The sequence below is a fragment of the Lontra canadensis genome, unplaced genomic scaffold (assembly GCF_010015895.1).
Source record: "Lontra canadensis isolate GAN:19392208 unplaced genomic scaffold, GSC_riverotter_1.0 scaffold19, whole genome shotgun sequence".
In the NCBI taxonomy this organism is placed as follows: Eukaryota; Metazoa; Chordata; class Mammalia; order Carnivora; family Mustelidae; genus Lontra; species Lontra canadensis.
Window position 1 is genome coordinate 25,447,306 of NW_022631013.1, and position 15,652 is coordinate 25,462,957.

The window sequence follows — 15,652 nt, forward strand, 5'->3', positions numbered from 1 at the left end:
ACTCATGCTTTCACACTAAGGGGTAATCTGCACATTTTACCATCATTCAAGCTCCACTTTCCAAAAAGAACTGCATTATACAGCCCAAGAAGTATATGAAAGTGTGTGAGCCACACCTGTACTAAAAAGAATTTTTCATTGTTTATGTGAAATTCAAATTTAACGGAGAATCTTTTATTTTTATTCGCTAAACCTGGCAATGCTTTTGGTGTGACCATGAGGCAGGAACACTTCCTACATGGCTAGTGGGAGTGTAAATTGGTACCAGAGGCTGGGGACTATCAGAACTACAAAAGTCTATGTCCTCAATTCCACTTCTGGGGATTCCATCTAAAAAACAGACTTCTTTATATTCAAAATGATGGACTGTTCATCGCAGCAGAACAGTTCTGGAATAGAACCTCAGTGAGGTTCTAGAATAAGTCACGGCACATTCATACAATGGAAAAAATGAAGCTGTTAAAGAGGACGTTCTCCCTCTAGTTCTACAGAATACCTCCACATTCTAGTGTCAAATGAAAGAGGTAAGGTATAAAAAAACAGTGTGAGAAGTTAAATAACAACTTAATAATAAAATTATACTATATATTAACTAACAAGAATTTAAATAAACATTTGAAACAATAAAAGTGTGAAAATTATGTACCTTTTGTGTAAAAGAAGGAAGAAAAATTAAAAATGCTTATTTTCATCTGTGTGTATATGCATAAATAAACTCTAGGAAGTACAACATAAAACATTGATGATCTTCATATGTTTGTCAGGTGAGAGAGGAAGGGGCAGGAAGCTGGGAGAGCTGAGTAGGTGGGAGACAGTTACAGAAAGGAGAGAGTTTACATATTTTTTTATTTAAGCTACACAAATTTTTTTTTAACTTTTAAAACAGAAAATATATATACATTTTTTTTTTTTTACTTATATGATTCTTAATTCATCTCTCACCTCACTTAGATGGATTGTTGAGATATACTGACCTCCATGCTTCCCAGGAAGTGTATGATAAAAGAGTTTTCAAAATGACCCAAAGTAGGAAGACGGATTATAAGACTGAAGTGTAAAACATAGAGAATCAAAGAGAAATACACATGCACAGGATGTACCTTTATCCATTCTGTTTTGTCTACAAATTTGGTAGCCAGTTTTTCTGGATACACGGAGACAGCTTCCAATAGACAGTACATGACTGGCAAACCTAAATAAGAAAGAATTCAGAAAATTTTAGCTTCAAGAAAAGTGATAAACTGACAGGGCTCACTAAATTCAAGTATAAGGCTACTGCTTTGGGAGGCAATCCCCAGCTCTACAAAACAAAAATCAACTTAAATACACTATGTGATCCAAAACAGCAAATTTACAGACTAAGTATCTATTAAAAAAGATGCCCTATTCTGCACACCCACTTCCAAAGTAAAAACATTATGTATTGTTAGCACTTCTTTCCAAGAAGAGTAATAGCGTATCAAGGATGAATCAAATAAGTTTAGAAAAGAAACAAAGGCTGATGTTCAGTTACAGTAGTGAAGGGAGAAAATAATTTTGCTGTAAATTCTCAGTTGAGTTTAAATTGGATTACTGCTTAAGTGCTTCAACATCTGTCCTCAGCGGCACGACCTCCTACCTCCAACACCTGCCAGCAGCTGCTGAAGCAGGCCGATGTAGATCTGAACAGGGTTGGTTTCTCCACTCTTGGAAGAAGATGAGGAGGATGTGGCCTGGCTGCCTGACATCAAAGTCCGTATGTAGCGTCCAATGGCTGGGGCGTGGTCTTGCATGTCAGCCAAACTCTGGGAGGTGGGCACCACTCCCGCACTGTGCGCTAGGCACATGCGCAAGTACAGGACTATCTAAAAGCAGAAGGAAGAAGGATACCAGACAAGCTCCGCAAGAAGTCAGTGTGGGAGAGTACTCCTCAAAATGACAGTTTCCCATTTTCATTCCACCACCCTCCCTCATAAAGCTATTTGACAATCCTCACGAAAGCTGGAAAACATGACTCAGTATGTTAACTGAAATTACCATAATGGAGGACAATTTACATAACAAGCTTTTATAAATCCAGAGAGTTTTTAGTGGAGTTTAATGGAGTTAAAATGCAAACTCCACTTTTAAAGTCTAAACAATTACAGGGCGCCTGGGTGGTTCAGCCAATTAAGACTCCAACTCGTGACTTCAGCTCGGGCTGTGATCTCACGGGTCATGAGACTGAACCTCGAGACTGGCTCCATGCTCAGTGGGGAGTCAGCCTGAGATTCTCTCCCTCTGCTGCTCCCCGCCGCCCCCCTAACCCCCCTGCCGCATGCAAGCACACTCGCTCTAAAATAAACAAATCTCTTGAAAAATTAAAAAAAAATAAGTCTAAACAATTACAAGAAAAATTGATATTTTTTATTTATTTTTTTTAAGGTTTTATTTATTTATTTGACAGAGATCACAAGTAGGGGGTGAGGGGGAGGGGGAAAGCAGGCTCCCTGCTGAGCAGAGAGCCCGATAAGGGGCTCCATCCATCCCAGGACCCTGGGATCATGACCTGAGCTGAAGGCAGAGGCTTTAACCCACTGAGCCACCCAGGCGCCCCGAAATTGTTATTTTTTAAAAGGTGTGTTGGTGTGGGGGAGAAGAGAGGGAGCAGAAACCTGGTGCAAATCATCTATTGCTGTGTAACTCCAGGAACTGTAGTTAATCTCCACCAACATAAGAATTTGAGAAGATGGGTTCAAATTATCTACAGAAGAACAGAGACAACACCACAAAAACCTCTGATATGAACTAGCTACCAAGGAGTCCTCCTGAAGCTCTTTCCTTGAAAGCTAAAATGGGCAGCTGTTCCACTGTGGGTATCTTACTCTCTCTGAACAAGGTTACCTCTTGTCATTTACTTAGTACAAGTCAATGACCCAAACAAGAAATAATCTAAACAACCTCAGCATTGGCTTTAAAATTCAAATCTAATTTGTTGTAAAATCACAATAGTAATCAATGCAGAGCACCCAATTCTGCCAGGAAGAGAATCTCACAGAGATAAATACATTTACAGACTCCACTACAAGTTAAAATAACACCAATTACCCAATACTGTTTTTCTAATAAACAACCCGGTAAAGAATAGTGACATCACGATATGGGTTTATCTAGAACACAAAAAAATTCAGACATCTCTTTGGGTATGACATTATCTTCTAGAATGTTTAGAGAGAGCAAATGGAAATCGGTCCAAATCCTACCTCTCCAAAGGCTGCTGGGTTAAATGGAAGGACAGTGGTCCCAGTCATGTACTTAGCTGGAGTTTTCATTCGATGGGAAGCCTAATAAAAATAAGCCAAAAATAAACACAATTATTAAAACATGGAGCATGTGTGCCCTTCCTCAATTCAAAAATAATTATTTCTAACTACATTATTGTTTGCTACTGTTTTTATCTAGTCAAAGCATTTCTCCATCAATCATACTGATTGCACATGTCCCTCAAACCCTAAATGACAGGTGTGTCTTTTTCTTCCTGTTTTTACTGGCTTATTTAAAAGGAATAAACCTGCTTAGGGCACCTGGGTGGCTCAATCAGTTGAGGGGCCAACTCCTGGTTTCTGCTCAGGTCATGATCTCTGGGCTGAGAATGAGCCCTGCGTCGGGCTCTGTGCTCAGCAAGGAGTCTACCCCCTCCCTTCGAGCGTGTGTGTGTGCACTCCTTCTCTCAAATAAATAAATAAATCTTTCAAAAAAAGAAGAAGAAGAAGAAACCTGCTCCAGGCATCTACGAAGACAGTCACCTCAGGCCACTGCAGGCCAGTTATTTTCATAACTAACAGAGGCAGGAGGAAAAGATGAGCATACAAGCATCTTCTGACCACAAATATGACCGTGCATTAGAGAAAAAAATCATGGCTACTTGGTCCTGACTTCCAACTCCCTTAAGATATCTATCTAAATACAAAGAAACACTGAAAAAAAGTGGGACAGAATCAGGACTAGGGGTCACAACAGCCAATACTCAGTCTGACCCACCAGCAGAGAGAACTACGCACACACGGGAGGCTTGCAAAAACAGCCATGATGTTCTCTCACGATCACAATGGAAAAAATCTCAACTGTTCCCTGAAGCATTCTTAAATTTACAGTTTCTAAATAATATCCTTAAAAATTAAAAAAAATTTTTAAAAAAAAGGAGACATATTTTTAAGCATGTCAGACCAGGGATAAAATTTTTAAACCCACCAAAATGCTGAAGAGCATAAAAGGAATTGAAGTAATTCAGATTGGGGCTAAACAGATCAATTTCAAGAACTACATTTTCCTCTTCATTTTGTATTTTCTTCCTCTCATTGTAAATATTAACATTGTTAGAAATGTTATCACTATTCAACATTTAGTGGTAACATTTTAAATGTGTCACCTAAAAAAATACATGTTTATTTTCAGGATTCATTATATGACCCAAACTTATCTGAAGTTAAACGCCATACCTTTTCTTGGATATAATACACCATTTCTGGGAAAGAAGGCATCTGCTTAGAAGCACTTTCTTTTCTGTTTCTACCAGGAAGACACCTTAATACTCGCTGTGCTTCTCCATGAACTTCTTCTCGTCTTGCAGAAAGAAAAATAAGAATAAAAAAATAACTTGCAATAATGCCAGACTGATCATTTGATGATTAAGAACAGTCATTTTATTTGACAACTGGGGAATCTCAGAAAAAAAATTTTTTTTTTTTCTCAGAAAACTTCTTAAAAATATTCTTGGCTATCTAAGCAAAGAGTCATAAAATACATTGTAAGAAACCACTTCTTTTTGGAAATTTCTGGAGATTTGAAGAGTTATGTGGCTTATATCTTTAAAGTGTACCCAACAGGAAAAAAAACAAGATAGGGTATAACTACAGATCTTATCATATCAAGGGCCGTATTTTTAACTTTAATAAATTGCTTCTAAAGTCCACAGAGCAATCCTGAAAACAACATAAATTTCAGTAATTTTCAAATAATTTAAAATGAACCCAAATTCAAATTAACACCTTTTGAAACTTACGGATCTCCTGCAGCTAGTAAGAGCAAATATCTGGAAGGTATATGATCTGAGGGAAACACCGTGCTAGCAAATTTCACAGCCACCTGTCGAACTTGAACTTCAGGCTATTTGACACATAAATACACGCACACACAAACACATACAGATTTTAAAAAAAGAAGAAGAAGAATCCAATTACCAACAGCTCATTCAGTAAAGATAAGTCATCTTAATTGTAAACAGTCAAAAGTAAAGTAATTTTAATAAGTAAATAAAATTAAGACAAATGATTTGTTGAAAATCTTTAATCAAGTTGTTTAAAAAAGTCTTTTGGACACTGGCCTGACTTAAAAAAGTGCTTTTTATGAGCTAAAAGGACCCTCCAAGTAAAGCAGGAAGACCCACAGAGACCATAGCCAGAGAATGTCCCTGTACACGCATATCCTCCACCCAACTCTGGGACCACAGTCACTGTGAACAGTTTCTGGACATCATCTCTGCTTCCCCAACTCTCAAACTGTCAGTCACATGAATGAAGTTAAGATATTTGGCAGGGAACACAAACAGAGGTTACTCGGAATCTATAAATCTGAAGCATAATGTCTCCAGGTTTTTCAGATGAGCTCTAGTTAAAACGGACTCCAAAGGAGTTTCAACTACATGAATACACTCAACTCACCTAAAAAGAATAACAGATTACTCTACAAATACAAAGTTCAACAAAAAAAGCAGCTGAGAAACCCTTATTCTGAAAAGCCTTCCTCTCAGGTACCTTCCCACCAGGTAATTCTCCTCGTCACAAACCTAACAAAGTGAGATGGGAGTGACATTAGGAAATAGATTCCGCCCTATTCACTCAGGCGTCCTTGCTCTTTAAGCATTCCTTGAGCTCCCATAAAGAGCAATGATATTAAGGATGAGATCACATGATTTAGTCTACAATCTGGTTGCTTTAATGTCGTCTGAGAAAAGAATAAAATTAGCTTCGGTTTAGTACTGTTGCTACATGATGTGCTCTGCATATGTATAACCAGCACCCACATACATTATAAAAGCATCAAACATCCTTGTATGTGTTCTAGTCTAATGAGCTTCCAAACAAGCCCACACATCTTCGTCCACAGTACAGGAATATGAAGCATGGACAAGAGCTTCCAACAGTGGAACTTGATAGATAATAATGTTCCTGAGTGTACATAACAGTCCTGTCATATTTCAACAGAAACCAGATACCTTTCTGAACTTTTAAGTAATTCCTTCAATATCAATGTATTGAATACATCAGTCAAATTTCAGTAAGACACAATATATATTAATCATACCAATACTTTTTGACATCATTGCCCCTTCTAATATCCCTCTACTCCTAGAAAAAAGAACTGACTAAAACAAATTCATACTATTTTATATTGTATACTATATATTACATATATATATACATACATATATGTAAATATATGTAATATATAAATATAAAAAATTTTCTACAAACTCCCATGACAGCTGAATAAATATTAATAAATTTTCATTTATTAAATAAAAATACAATAAATAAAAATTACATATATATACATACACACACATATATATGTAAATATATATAATATATAAATATTAAAAATTTTCTACAAACTCCCATGACAGCTGAATAAAGAAGTCTAGAAGGAAGAAAACTATGCAGGATAGTACTGGCTTACATCCTACAGATTTTAAGGTATAAAATTTGTCTGTCTTTCCTTCTGCTTCCCCCCAGTGTTGGCTATGAACTCCACCCCAAAGGACTGCAGTGTTCAGCTACCACCTAAGACAAAAGACTTCCAACTTGGAGGAGACGACATCAAGAAGAGTTTCCCCAACATAAAAGGCTTTAACATAAAAGCTCTGAGAATATCACCATTCCTCCTCCCCTAAAATCAGATTCTCATCATGAAGAATTAGAAATCAATTATAAATCACAGTCCTGGGCCACCTGGGTGGCTCAGTCAGCTAAGTGTCTGCCTACGGCTCAGGTCATGATCCCAGGGTCCTAGATCAAGTCCTGCTCGGGATCCCTGCTCAGCAGCGGGCAGTCTGCTTCTTCCTCTCCCTCTGCCTTTCCCTCCACTCATGCTCTCTCTCTCTAATAAATAAAATCTTTAAAAATCAGTAACTCAATCAATCATAGTCCAAATGAAAACAAATACTCCTCTTAACTGTCAAGATCAATTCAAATTCTGCTCTTAAAAATGTATCATCATGTATGTATCACCAACCATTGTAGTTGACATAGCTGGACCTACCTTTATTAAGTATGAAGCCACAAGTGCCTCCATGAGAGTTCGCTGTGCTCCCTCCAAGGTACTATAAGCTCCAACCATCATAGATAATGCTTCTTGAATAGCAAGCCGAGTCTCAGGCTCTTCCTATAAATATGATAAAAACAGTGTTTCCCTTCCCAGTCAGGTTTCCAGGTCAGCATCCAAATGGAAAGCACAGATTGGTTGGGTGTTTCCCTACCTTACATAGGGCTTCAAAGAGCTGCTGCACAAGAGCTATGTCCTTAGTGAATAAATGGGGCATTCGACTGTAAGAGAATAGTAAGACCACTATTACAACCATAAATTTCCATGAGGTTAGAAGAAAATGTAACTAAACACAAATTTTCTTGAATTGCGTTTTCATCTCTAAACATAATGTCAACATCATTAGATTACCTGCCCAAAGAGCCAAATATTTTTAAAAGTAAATATTTAATTCAACTGTCTAATATAAGTAACCCATGATTAAAATACCACCCAGAGACTGCCTTCATAAGATTCCATGCATTCAGTTAATATTTCTGATTTTAACATAAAAACACTGACAAGACCAAACTGCTATTTAAACTAAAGACTATCATATAAGTGCTGTATCATGTGACCTAGGGTGGCCTTCCTCTGAACCCCAAAGATCCTTTCCCTGCACAGACAGAAGAGCAAGACCTAGTCTACACTGGCCAGTACAGGCCTGCGCCACGGCTGGCAGCACCACCCAGGGTCATAGTCTCCCTGCTTTGAGATATAGGCAAGGAAGAAGAAACCAGGAGGAAGTGTAAGGAGGAAATCATACTATAAGCAGAAGAAAAAAAAATCTACCTCTGAAAACAGGGCCACCCAGAATCATAATATAGCACTATCAGAACAGAAAAGAGAGTCAAGAACTAAACCTTGAAGATTGTGATTATAAAGACTAGTGGTAAGCGGCAACAAAGAACACTTAAGGTCAATCAAATGTCTCCAGGGTGCAAGAAAAAGTAACCCATTAAGACACAATCCAGTTCAAAATCTCATTTCAAGACCGCCATTTACTATGGAAACATAGCTGTCTTCAAGTGGAATGTCTCACATCATGTTCCTTCTGCAAGGAAAACATTCCTAAACCACCTATGGCCATTAAATACATTTCTTTTCAAAATCGCAACCAATCTATTCTCCATCCATTATTAAATGCCACATAATTTTTCTTAGCATAGCTCTCACTGAAGAAGGGTTTACTCACCTGGAGAGTTTTCCAACAGCTGAATATGCCATTGACAGTAGCTTAGGGTCCTTGAAATTAAGAAAGGAAGAAAGAAAGAAAGAAAAAAAAGAACAAAAAAAACAGACAAAACAAAAAATACAGTAAACGGCAAAACCTTTTTGCTGCAATTACATGCAATATTTTACTCCTTGTTAAGCCTGGTCTCACTCTGCCTAACTACATGCTATTAGCATCTGGACAAAAAAAAAAAAAAAAAAAAAGTCCAAACCCAGAATCATCACACTACTAAAATGAAAAAGAAAACAAAACTTTGCATCCCCAACTCACTCCAAAAGGACAATGCAGAGGTCATATATGAAAGGGTTCTCTCAGGTGGAGCTAACGTCAGGGTATTTTCAACACTATGTAACCTGCAAACACCAAAAGTCATCTTCAACGCGCTGGGAAAACACCCTAACTTAACAGAAAATTCACCACTGGTCTGGAAGACTAGGATCCTCCCTCTCTCCCCCCAGAACTGCAGAAAGCTGGGGAACGATTACCTAAAAAGTCTGCATGATAATAAACAGCTGCAATTATAAAAAATGAACGGGATCAAAGTCCTCAAGTGAGGGTCCCTCCTCAGGCAGACCGAATTTTACAACGTTTCATGAAAACCCATAGTCGGATTACAAAGTAACACCTCTGTGAGCTGAAGTTCCTACAGCCAACACAGGTCTCACTCTGCCACACCTCGATGCGCACACTGATGGGATTCATCTGTCGGGAAGTCATACAGGTATCTCCAGGAGGTACAGAGATTGGGGCCCTCTGGTTTACCTGGCCTCTCGGACGACTTTTTAAAAGTAGACTCTCCCTAAAAGCCCGAAAGCATTTTTATTTCTACGAACCGTCCCAAGCATCTGACTATCTATGCCATTAAAAATACTCTGAAAGGTTCCCTAGGCCTAAAAAACCATACAAGCACTATTCATCAGTACCAGACAGGCCAGCCAGGCCAAGCACTGCTGTCCGCGCCCCACCGCACAGCACCGAACAGCTCCTTCACTAATAAGAACACCTACGGACGTGCATTCGGTGTGCTGAGGAATTTTGTGTATAATCTCATTTGATCGTCACAATTATCCAACAAAGAGGTATTATTTTCATTTTTCTACTAAAGAACAGAGCTCCAAAGAATTTAAGCAACTCACTGAAGAACAAAACCAGGATTCAAACTCAATTCTAACTCCAAATGGCAGAATGTTAATTACCAGGCTACTGCAAACATGCATTCGTGTTTAGTTAAGGCTTAGGAAAATAATGTTGACTAGAGTTCTTGAAACATTACTTTCTTTAGCAAATTCAGCCAAACTAATGAAGATAGTAAGAGAGACGCAGCAAGGACAAAGGGGATTCAAAAACCTACATTCCAAAGAATCCTCATCCCACTTAGCTCAGGGAATCAAAAACTTACTGAATGCATGTTTTTATAGAATTCTGAATTGGTAAAAACTCAGCCCTTAAGAATTAACACTATTTCTAAATATAAGCAAATCCAAATAAACATCCATATGGAAACCAATCATAAAATAAAATGTAATTCTTTCCATTCCATTTTTGCACAGTGCCTAAAAGCAGAATAAAATGCAATTGCTTTAAAAGATGTTATTCAAAGAAGCAATAAGACCCCTCAAAATTCATACTGTATTTTTAACACTTAATTCCAAAAGCAAAAAAGCAAAAGATGGCAGTGATTTCTGAAATTCACACCACTTCATGTAAAAATGTTAAAGAATTGATGGAAAAATAGCCAACTATAACTAACTAAACAAACATGTAGAAATGTTGATAACAGAAAATACTTTAAAATATAAAACATTAACAGTGTTTAAAAGACAAGTCACTTACTTCTTTATATTCATTGATTAGCTTGGTGAGGCCATTCAAAAGCATTGGACCTAATGGCTTAATCTTGATTTCTGGGCAACTTTAAAAAAATAGCACACATACACAAAGCAAGATAAGAATCTCATTATTAGCGTATCTTTTCAGATGATGACTTAAAATAATTAGAAACACAACTGAAATAATCTAGTAAAACCTAAAACTTTTTTAAGATGAGCAAACATGGTTTCTTTTTGGGTAAGAAAGAAATACTTGAATCATCTGATCACTCCAACAGCTTGAAATTTTACAGTCAGATAGTTCAAAAAACTTACGTTATACAAATGTGATGCACAAACTGCAGGGATAATGTCCTCAATTTTGAATTTGTATTTGTACCAAAAAGTCCATCATACACCACCTATGAGAAAGGGACAATGTCAAGAACACCAATTTGTAATAGCAATTTGCTATTCTCAGATATTAGTCAGGATTCAACAGCACATATTGGGTAGTACACCCCTGTTATTCAAAATTAACGCAGTTCTTTTTAATACAGATAATCATTTTAGCCGACCAACATAGCTCCAATCAGAAGTCTGTGGAACAACAAACACAGTGGTTGATCGGGACAGTCTGCAAAACCTGTGGATCTACCAGCAGAAACAAGAGTTCACAGCGGGCCCTCAGTCTGCCACTTCATATCACAGAGGCGATGGGAGCAGATAAAGTCACTCTGGCTCGTTAAGTACATGGAGTCAGCCATTCCTAACAAATTATAATAAAAGCTTCATGAAAAATGTCAAGATTCAAGCATTCTACACATGTAGTCAGGATAGAGATGCTCCATATATTCTGTAATCATGCCTAGATGGCCAAAGACCTCGCAGGTGAGCCCTGTACAGCATCCAGAAGGGTCAGATATTAGCAATGTTGAAGAAATCTAAATTCCTCAAATTCCCGCCTTCTATGGGACAGATAGTCTTACACTTAGAAAAAAATCTCCTCACATTGGTTCCGAAAACTAGTAGCAGTACTCCGATCTTACTTAACAATGAACTGAACAGGACTGAGCCCTGCTGGGTAACCAACCCTAGCCAGGCACTGCAAGATACAGAGAGACAAGCATTGCTCCCAAGGCACTCGATCTCCTTGAGGATCAAAATGTACATACATTAAAAATGATACAGGACAATATGTAATCACATGCTACCTTATTCGGAAAAGACTTCTAGAAAATTTATCTGATAATTCTATATTACATAGAATAATATGGTAAGATAGAAGAAAATGAATTAATCAGCATACGAATGTTTTATCAGAAAAAATAAAATTCATGGTGCACATATTATTTGCAAAGGATTACACTGGGTACTTTCGTAAGTTCAAAATTAAGGTAAGGTAATATGTGCCTAGTTAAAGCCACTGGTATTAAGAAAGAAGAGGCTCATGAATGATACCTTGAAGGATTTCTATGACTGTTAAGTGGGGAAGACAAGGGGTGGGGCCAATTACGTAGGAGAACAGTAATGCAATCATCAAAAATGAGAACAGAAATAAGAATGTGTGTGAGGGACAATGAGTTTGTCTTTGAATACACCACATTTTAGCCAGATTTATTTTGAAAACATATAAATAACTACAAAGAAAGTACACATCTACAGGATGTCTATGAATATTTTGTCACAAAATTCTAGCTACTTATCATGTAATGTGTTACTATACCAAATTTTCCGAAACAAAATTATCAACACTATCTGGGAAACAGTGCTTGCGAACACCAATTATGAAAAAGAAATGATAGAAGCTCTGTGATAATTTTACATTTATAAGAGACAAAGAACACTTCAAAGTCAAATATCAGAGCACCAGATATGGGGAATAAAAGTTTTATCATCGAGGAGGAGGAGCAAGTAGCTACTTCAACAAAATAAGCCTTAAAGGGGAGAGATGCTACGTCCTCCATACAATGAGCACAATGGGGAGTGTTCTCACTTTGGGACTGAAAAGAGGAGTGGCAGAAGTGGGAACATTTCAGGTGGTGGCATGCTGGAGTGAATCCTGAAACATGAGTAGATGTTTACCAGGCTAAAGGGGGAAGGGGAGCTCTGCCAAGCAAAGGGAGCATCACGAGCAGAGACACAGAGCCATGAAAACAGTGTCTTTAAAGAAAACAATCTTTTGTTGGAGCATAAGGTACAGGGTAAGGGAGTAGTGAGAGAGGAGACCAGAAGAGAAGTAACTGCTAAGCTGTCAGCAGTTACTAAGAACGTGGTAACTGAATGAGTCCTAGCCACTGTGCTCTCAACTTTCTATGATCCCATTCAGGCTTTATAGATAGTGCTCTGAGTAAGCTGTTATTATTACACCCATTTTACAGATTTTTTTTAAAGATTTTTTTTATTTATTTGACAGAGAGAGATCACAAAGCAGGCAGAGAGGCAGGCAGAGAGAGAGGAGGAAGCAGGCTCCCCGCTGAGCAGAGAGCCCGATGCGGGGCTCGATCCCAGGACCCCGAGATCATGACCCAAGCCGAAGGCAGCAGCTTAACCCACTGAACCACCCAGGCGCCCCCCATTTTACAGATTTAAAAAAGACTTTTTTAAAGAAAAACAGAAAAAGAAAGAAAAGCACACACACAAAAAAACCCTGAGGCTTATTTAGGATCTACAGCAAATAACTATGACAAAATTTTACTCCAATCTGTCTGCTACCTGAGCTGAGCTGGTCACCACTTGGATAAAAGGTAGGAGCTCTGGCAGAGGGACTGGTGTCCCATACGATCAGAGTACAAGCATTTCCAACCGCAACAGAAACTCTGGTGGCAACAGAGAAAATAGACTGTCTTTCAGATGAGAGGAAGGGATACAGTATCGATTACTGTGATGACCAAAATGAGAAGGGATAGCCCCAATTAACATCAGCATTAGGTAAATGGAGATAAAGACATTAAGGAAGCAGAATCAAGATAATTTGGCCACTGCCAATACGTAGGGGTTCCCTTAAGGATGACACTTGATAACTGAATTTTTCCACTAAACTGACCACCAGAAACTGGGTTGCCTAAGAAAAACATTTTTGGAGAAGAGCCACCCAGAAAAGCACTAGTTTAAAAGGACAGTCATCATACATTTAAGTTGAATGTTAAAAAAAATTTTTTTTTAATTTTTAACCATGTCTGCAGCTAAACCTGAGATAGAAAAATAAGATGGAATCTCATTAAACTTGTTACATATATCAACATACCTCCTGAATATCCATTAATGCAGTTCCTTCTGCAATTAAAAAGACATAAGAGTTGTAAACAGTCCATCTTTCTCTGGAAAGAATGAATTACCTGGATGTTAGCTGGGAACGTTTCTGCAGCTTGTCTAGAACGAAGGAGATGCGGGACAATCTTTAACTTAACCCTTGTACTGACGGGGTCCCTCTTCAGCTCTGGTTTCAGAACTGCTCCCTGTTAAAAATATGTTTAATTTTAACTCAGCAGTTTAGAATTACTGCTCAATGAAAAGAGTCATGAGAGAGCGTCTAAATCAGTGTCTCTCACACTTTTGTTTCAAGATTCCTTTACACTCTTACGAACTACTGAACACTCCAAAGAGCTCTTGCTACACTGGAACACCTATCAATATTTGCTAATTTATATGAGAAATTTTTAAACACTCATTTAAATAATAAATAACAAATCCATTATACATTTTCGTAAATAACATATTTTTAAGAAAATTTACTATATTTTCCCAAACAAAAAACTGTACTGAGTGGCACTGTTTCTCATCTTCTATAAATATCTTGTCTGTCCACCTTAATGGAAGAGAGTTGGATTCTTTTATCCTCTGCATTCAATCTATTCTGGTATGTTGATTTGGTTAAACTACAATTTAAAAAAAAAACTGGCACTGGGTGGGGTAAAAAAAAAACCCCAGTTTCATAAAGAGTGTTTGGAAAAGTGGGTATGATTTTAGCCTTTTTGGGTAATTGTAGATAGTCTTTGATACTCCAGCAAAACTTAATAAACACCAGTTTCTTAAAGGCTAGTTACAATTTGCATTTGAAACTATCACGGAACTTATGTATACTCTTATACTAAATTCCACTGATCTACGTTGCCCACTGAATGGCCCCCTTACCATTGTAATGCTTCTGTAACATCACTGGTCATTTGGAAAATACTGGCTCATGAGTTAAGCAAACATTTCATTATAAAACATTTTTTTTTAAATCACATATTATCACCACCAATCTCATAAGAAAAATCTCAGGCTCATTGTAATGGATACAAGTTTCTCTAAATTCTAATGTTTGCTTGAAAGTCAAATTTTTACCACTGCCCATAAACCACAAGAATTGTTTTTCTTGAAGCCTCATTTCTTCAGTTTAGAGAACATTATCTGCCAAATACCACCTCAATAGCCACAGTTTCCCAGTCTACAGGTAATTTTTACTGCTTCATCAAACATTATTCTTTTTTTTTTTTAAAGATTTATCTACTTATCTTAGAAAGTGAGAAAGAGCGTGCATGAGAAGGAGGGGCAGCAAGACAGGGAGAGACAACCTGAGGCAGACCCCACGCTGAGCACGGAGTCTGACACAGGGCTTAATCCCACCACCCGAGATCACGACCCAAGCAGACACCAAGTATCAGCTGCTCAACTGACTGAACCACCCAGGCGCCTCATCAAAAATATTCTTAAGTAAAGCGGACTTTCATTTTCACTCTCTCCATGTTTTTCTTTCCTCCTTTCTTTCTTTTTTTTTTTTTTTTTTTTTACCGTGAGTGCTGACAGTTAAGAACACAGTAACTACTAGTACTACTACTACTATTCAGTGACAGTTTGGTTTGTGCGAGGACCCAGCAGTGACACCCACCATTGTTTGCATACCACCACTGCAAATATCGACACCGTCAAAAAAAAAAAAAAAATCCCCATGACCTGACAAGGGTGTATGGACCACATTCCACGAACCACTGATCTAATCGAACTCTTTAGTTTTCTCCACAAAGAACATGAGGCCAAGAAAAGTTCTGTGATTAGCCAAATCTCTCCTCCCTAGTACAATGATGTGTAGCCACTCAAAGACTAGAATCCAAGGGGAGGCTCCCAATTCCCAATTCACTGCTCTTTCTGCCACATCACACTCAATTTAATCTAACTGGAAATAGTATGATGGGGAGGAGGGAGATTATGATTCTTAAAACAATTATTTATGGTTGAAAAAGCAAGCAAGCAAACATATAATCCTTGTATGTCTGGATTTGAATGTGGACACACTTTTAAATACAGT

The 15,652-nt window shown here is 37.8% G+C and overlaps 1 protein-coding gene across 4 annotated transcripts in view; it reads right to left on the reverse strand.

The window, feature by feature from the left end:
• ECPAS (Ecm29 proteasome adaptor and scaffold) overlaps positions 1–15,652 on the reverse strand; it is a 63,986-nt gene that overhangs the window by 35,815 nt on the left and 12,519 nt on the right. For 3 of the 4 annotated variants that reach the window (XM_032860845.1, XM_032860846.1, XM_032860847.1), the window contains 11 exons: positions 13,701–13,820; positions 10,699–10,784; positions 10,388–10,466; positions 8,516–8,565; positions 7,496–7,562; positions 7,279–7,401; positions 5,021–5,124; positions 4,458–4,581; positions 3,222–3,302; positions 1,619–1,844; positions 1,101–1,192 (listed from right to left, as the gene is read on the reverse strand). In XM_032860845.1, the coding sequence (XP_032716736.1) occupies positions 1,101–1,192; positions 1,619–1,844; positions 3,222–3,302; positions 4,458–4,581; positions 5,021–5,124; positions 7,279–7,401; positions 7,496–7,562; positions 8,516–8,565; positions 10,388–10,466; positions 10,699–10,784; positions 13,701–13,820 (1,152 nt within the window). Of the gene's footprint in view, positions 1–1,100; positions 1,193–1,618; positions 1,845–3,221; positions 3,303–4,457; positions 4,582–5,020; positions 5,125–7,278; positions 7,402–7,495; positions 7,563–8,515; positions 8,566–10,387; positions 10,467–10,698; positions 10,785–13,700; positions 13,821–15,652 lie in introns of those variants that run through there. The other variant, XM_032860848.1, reaches the window with a different exon arrangement.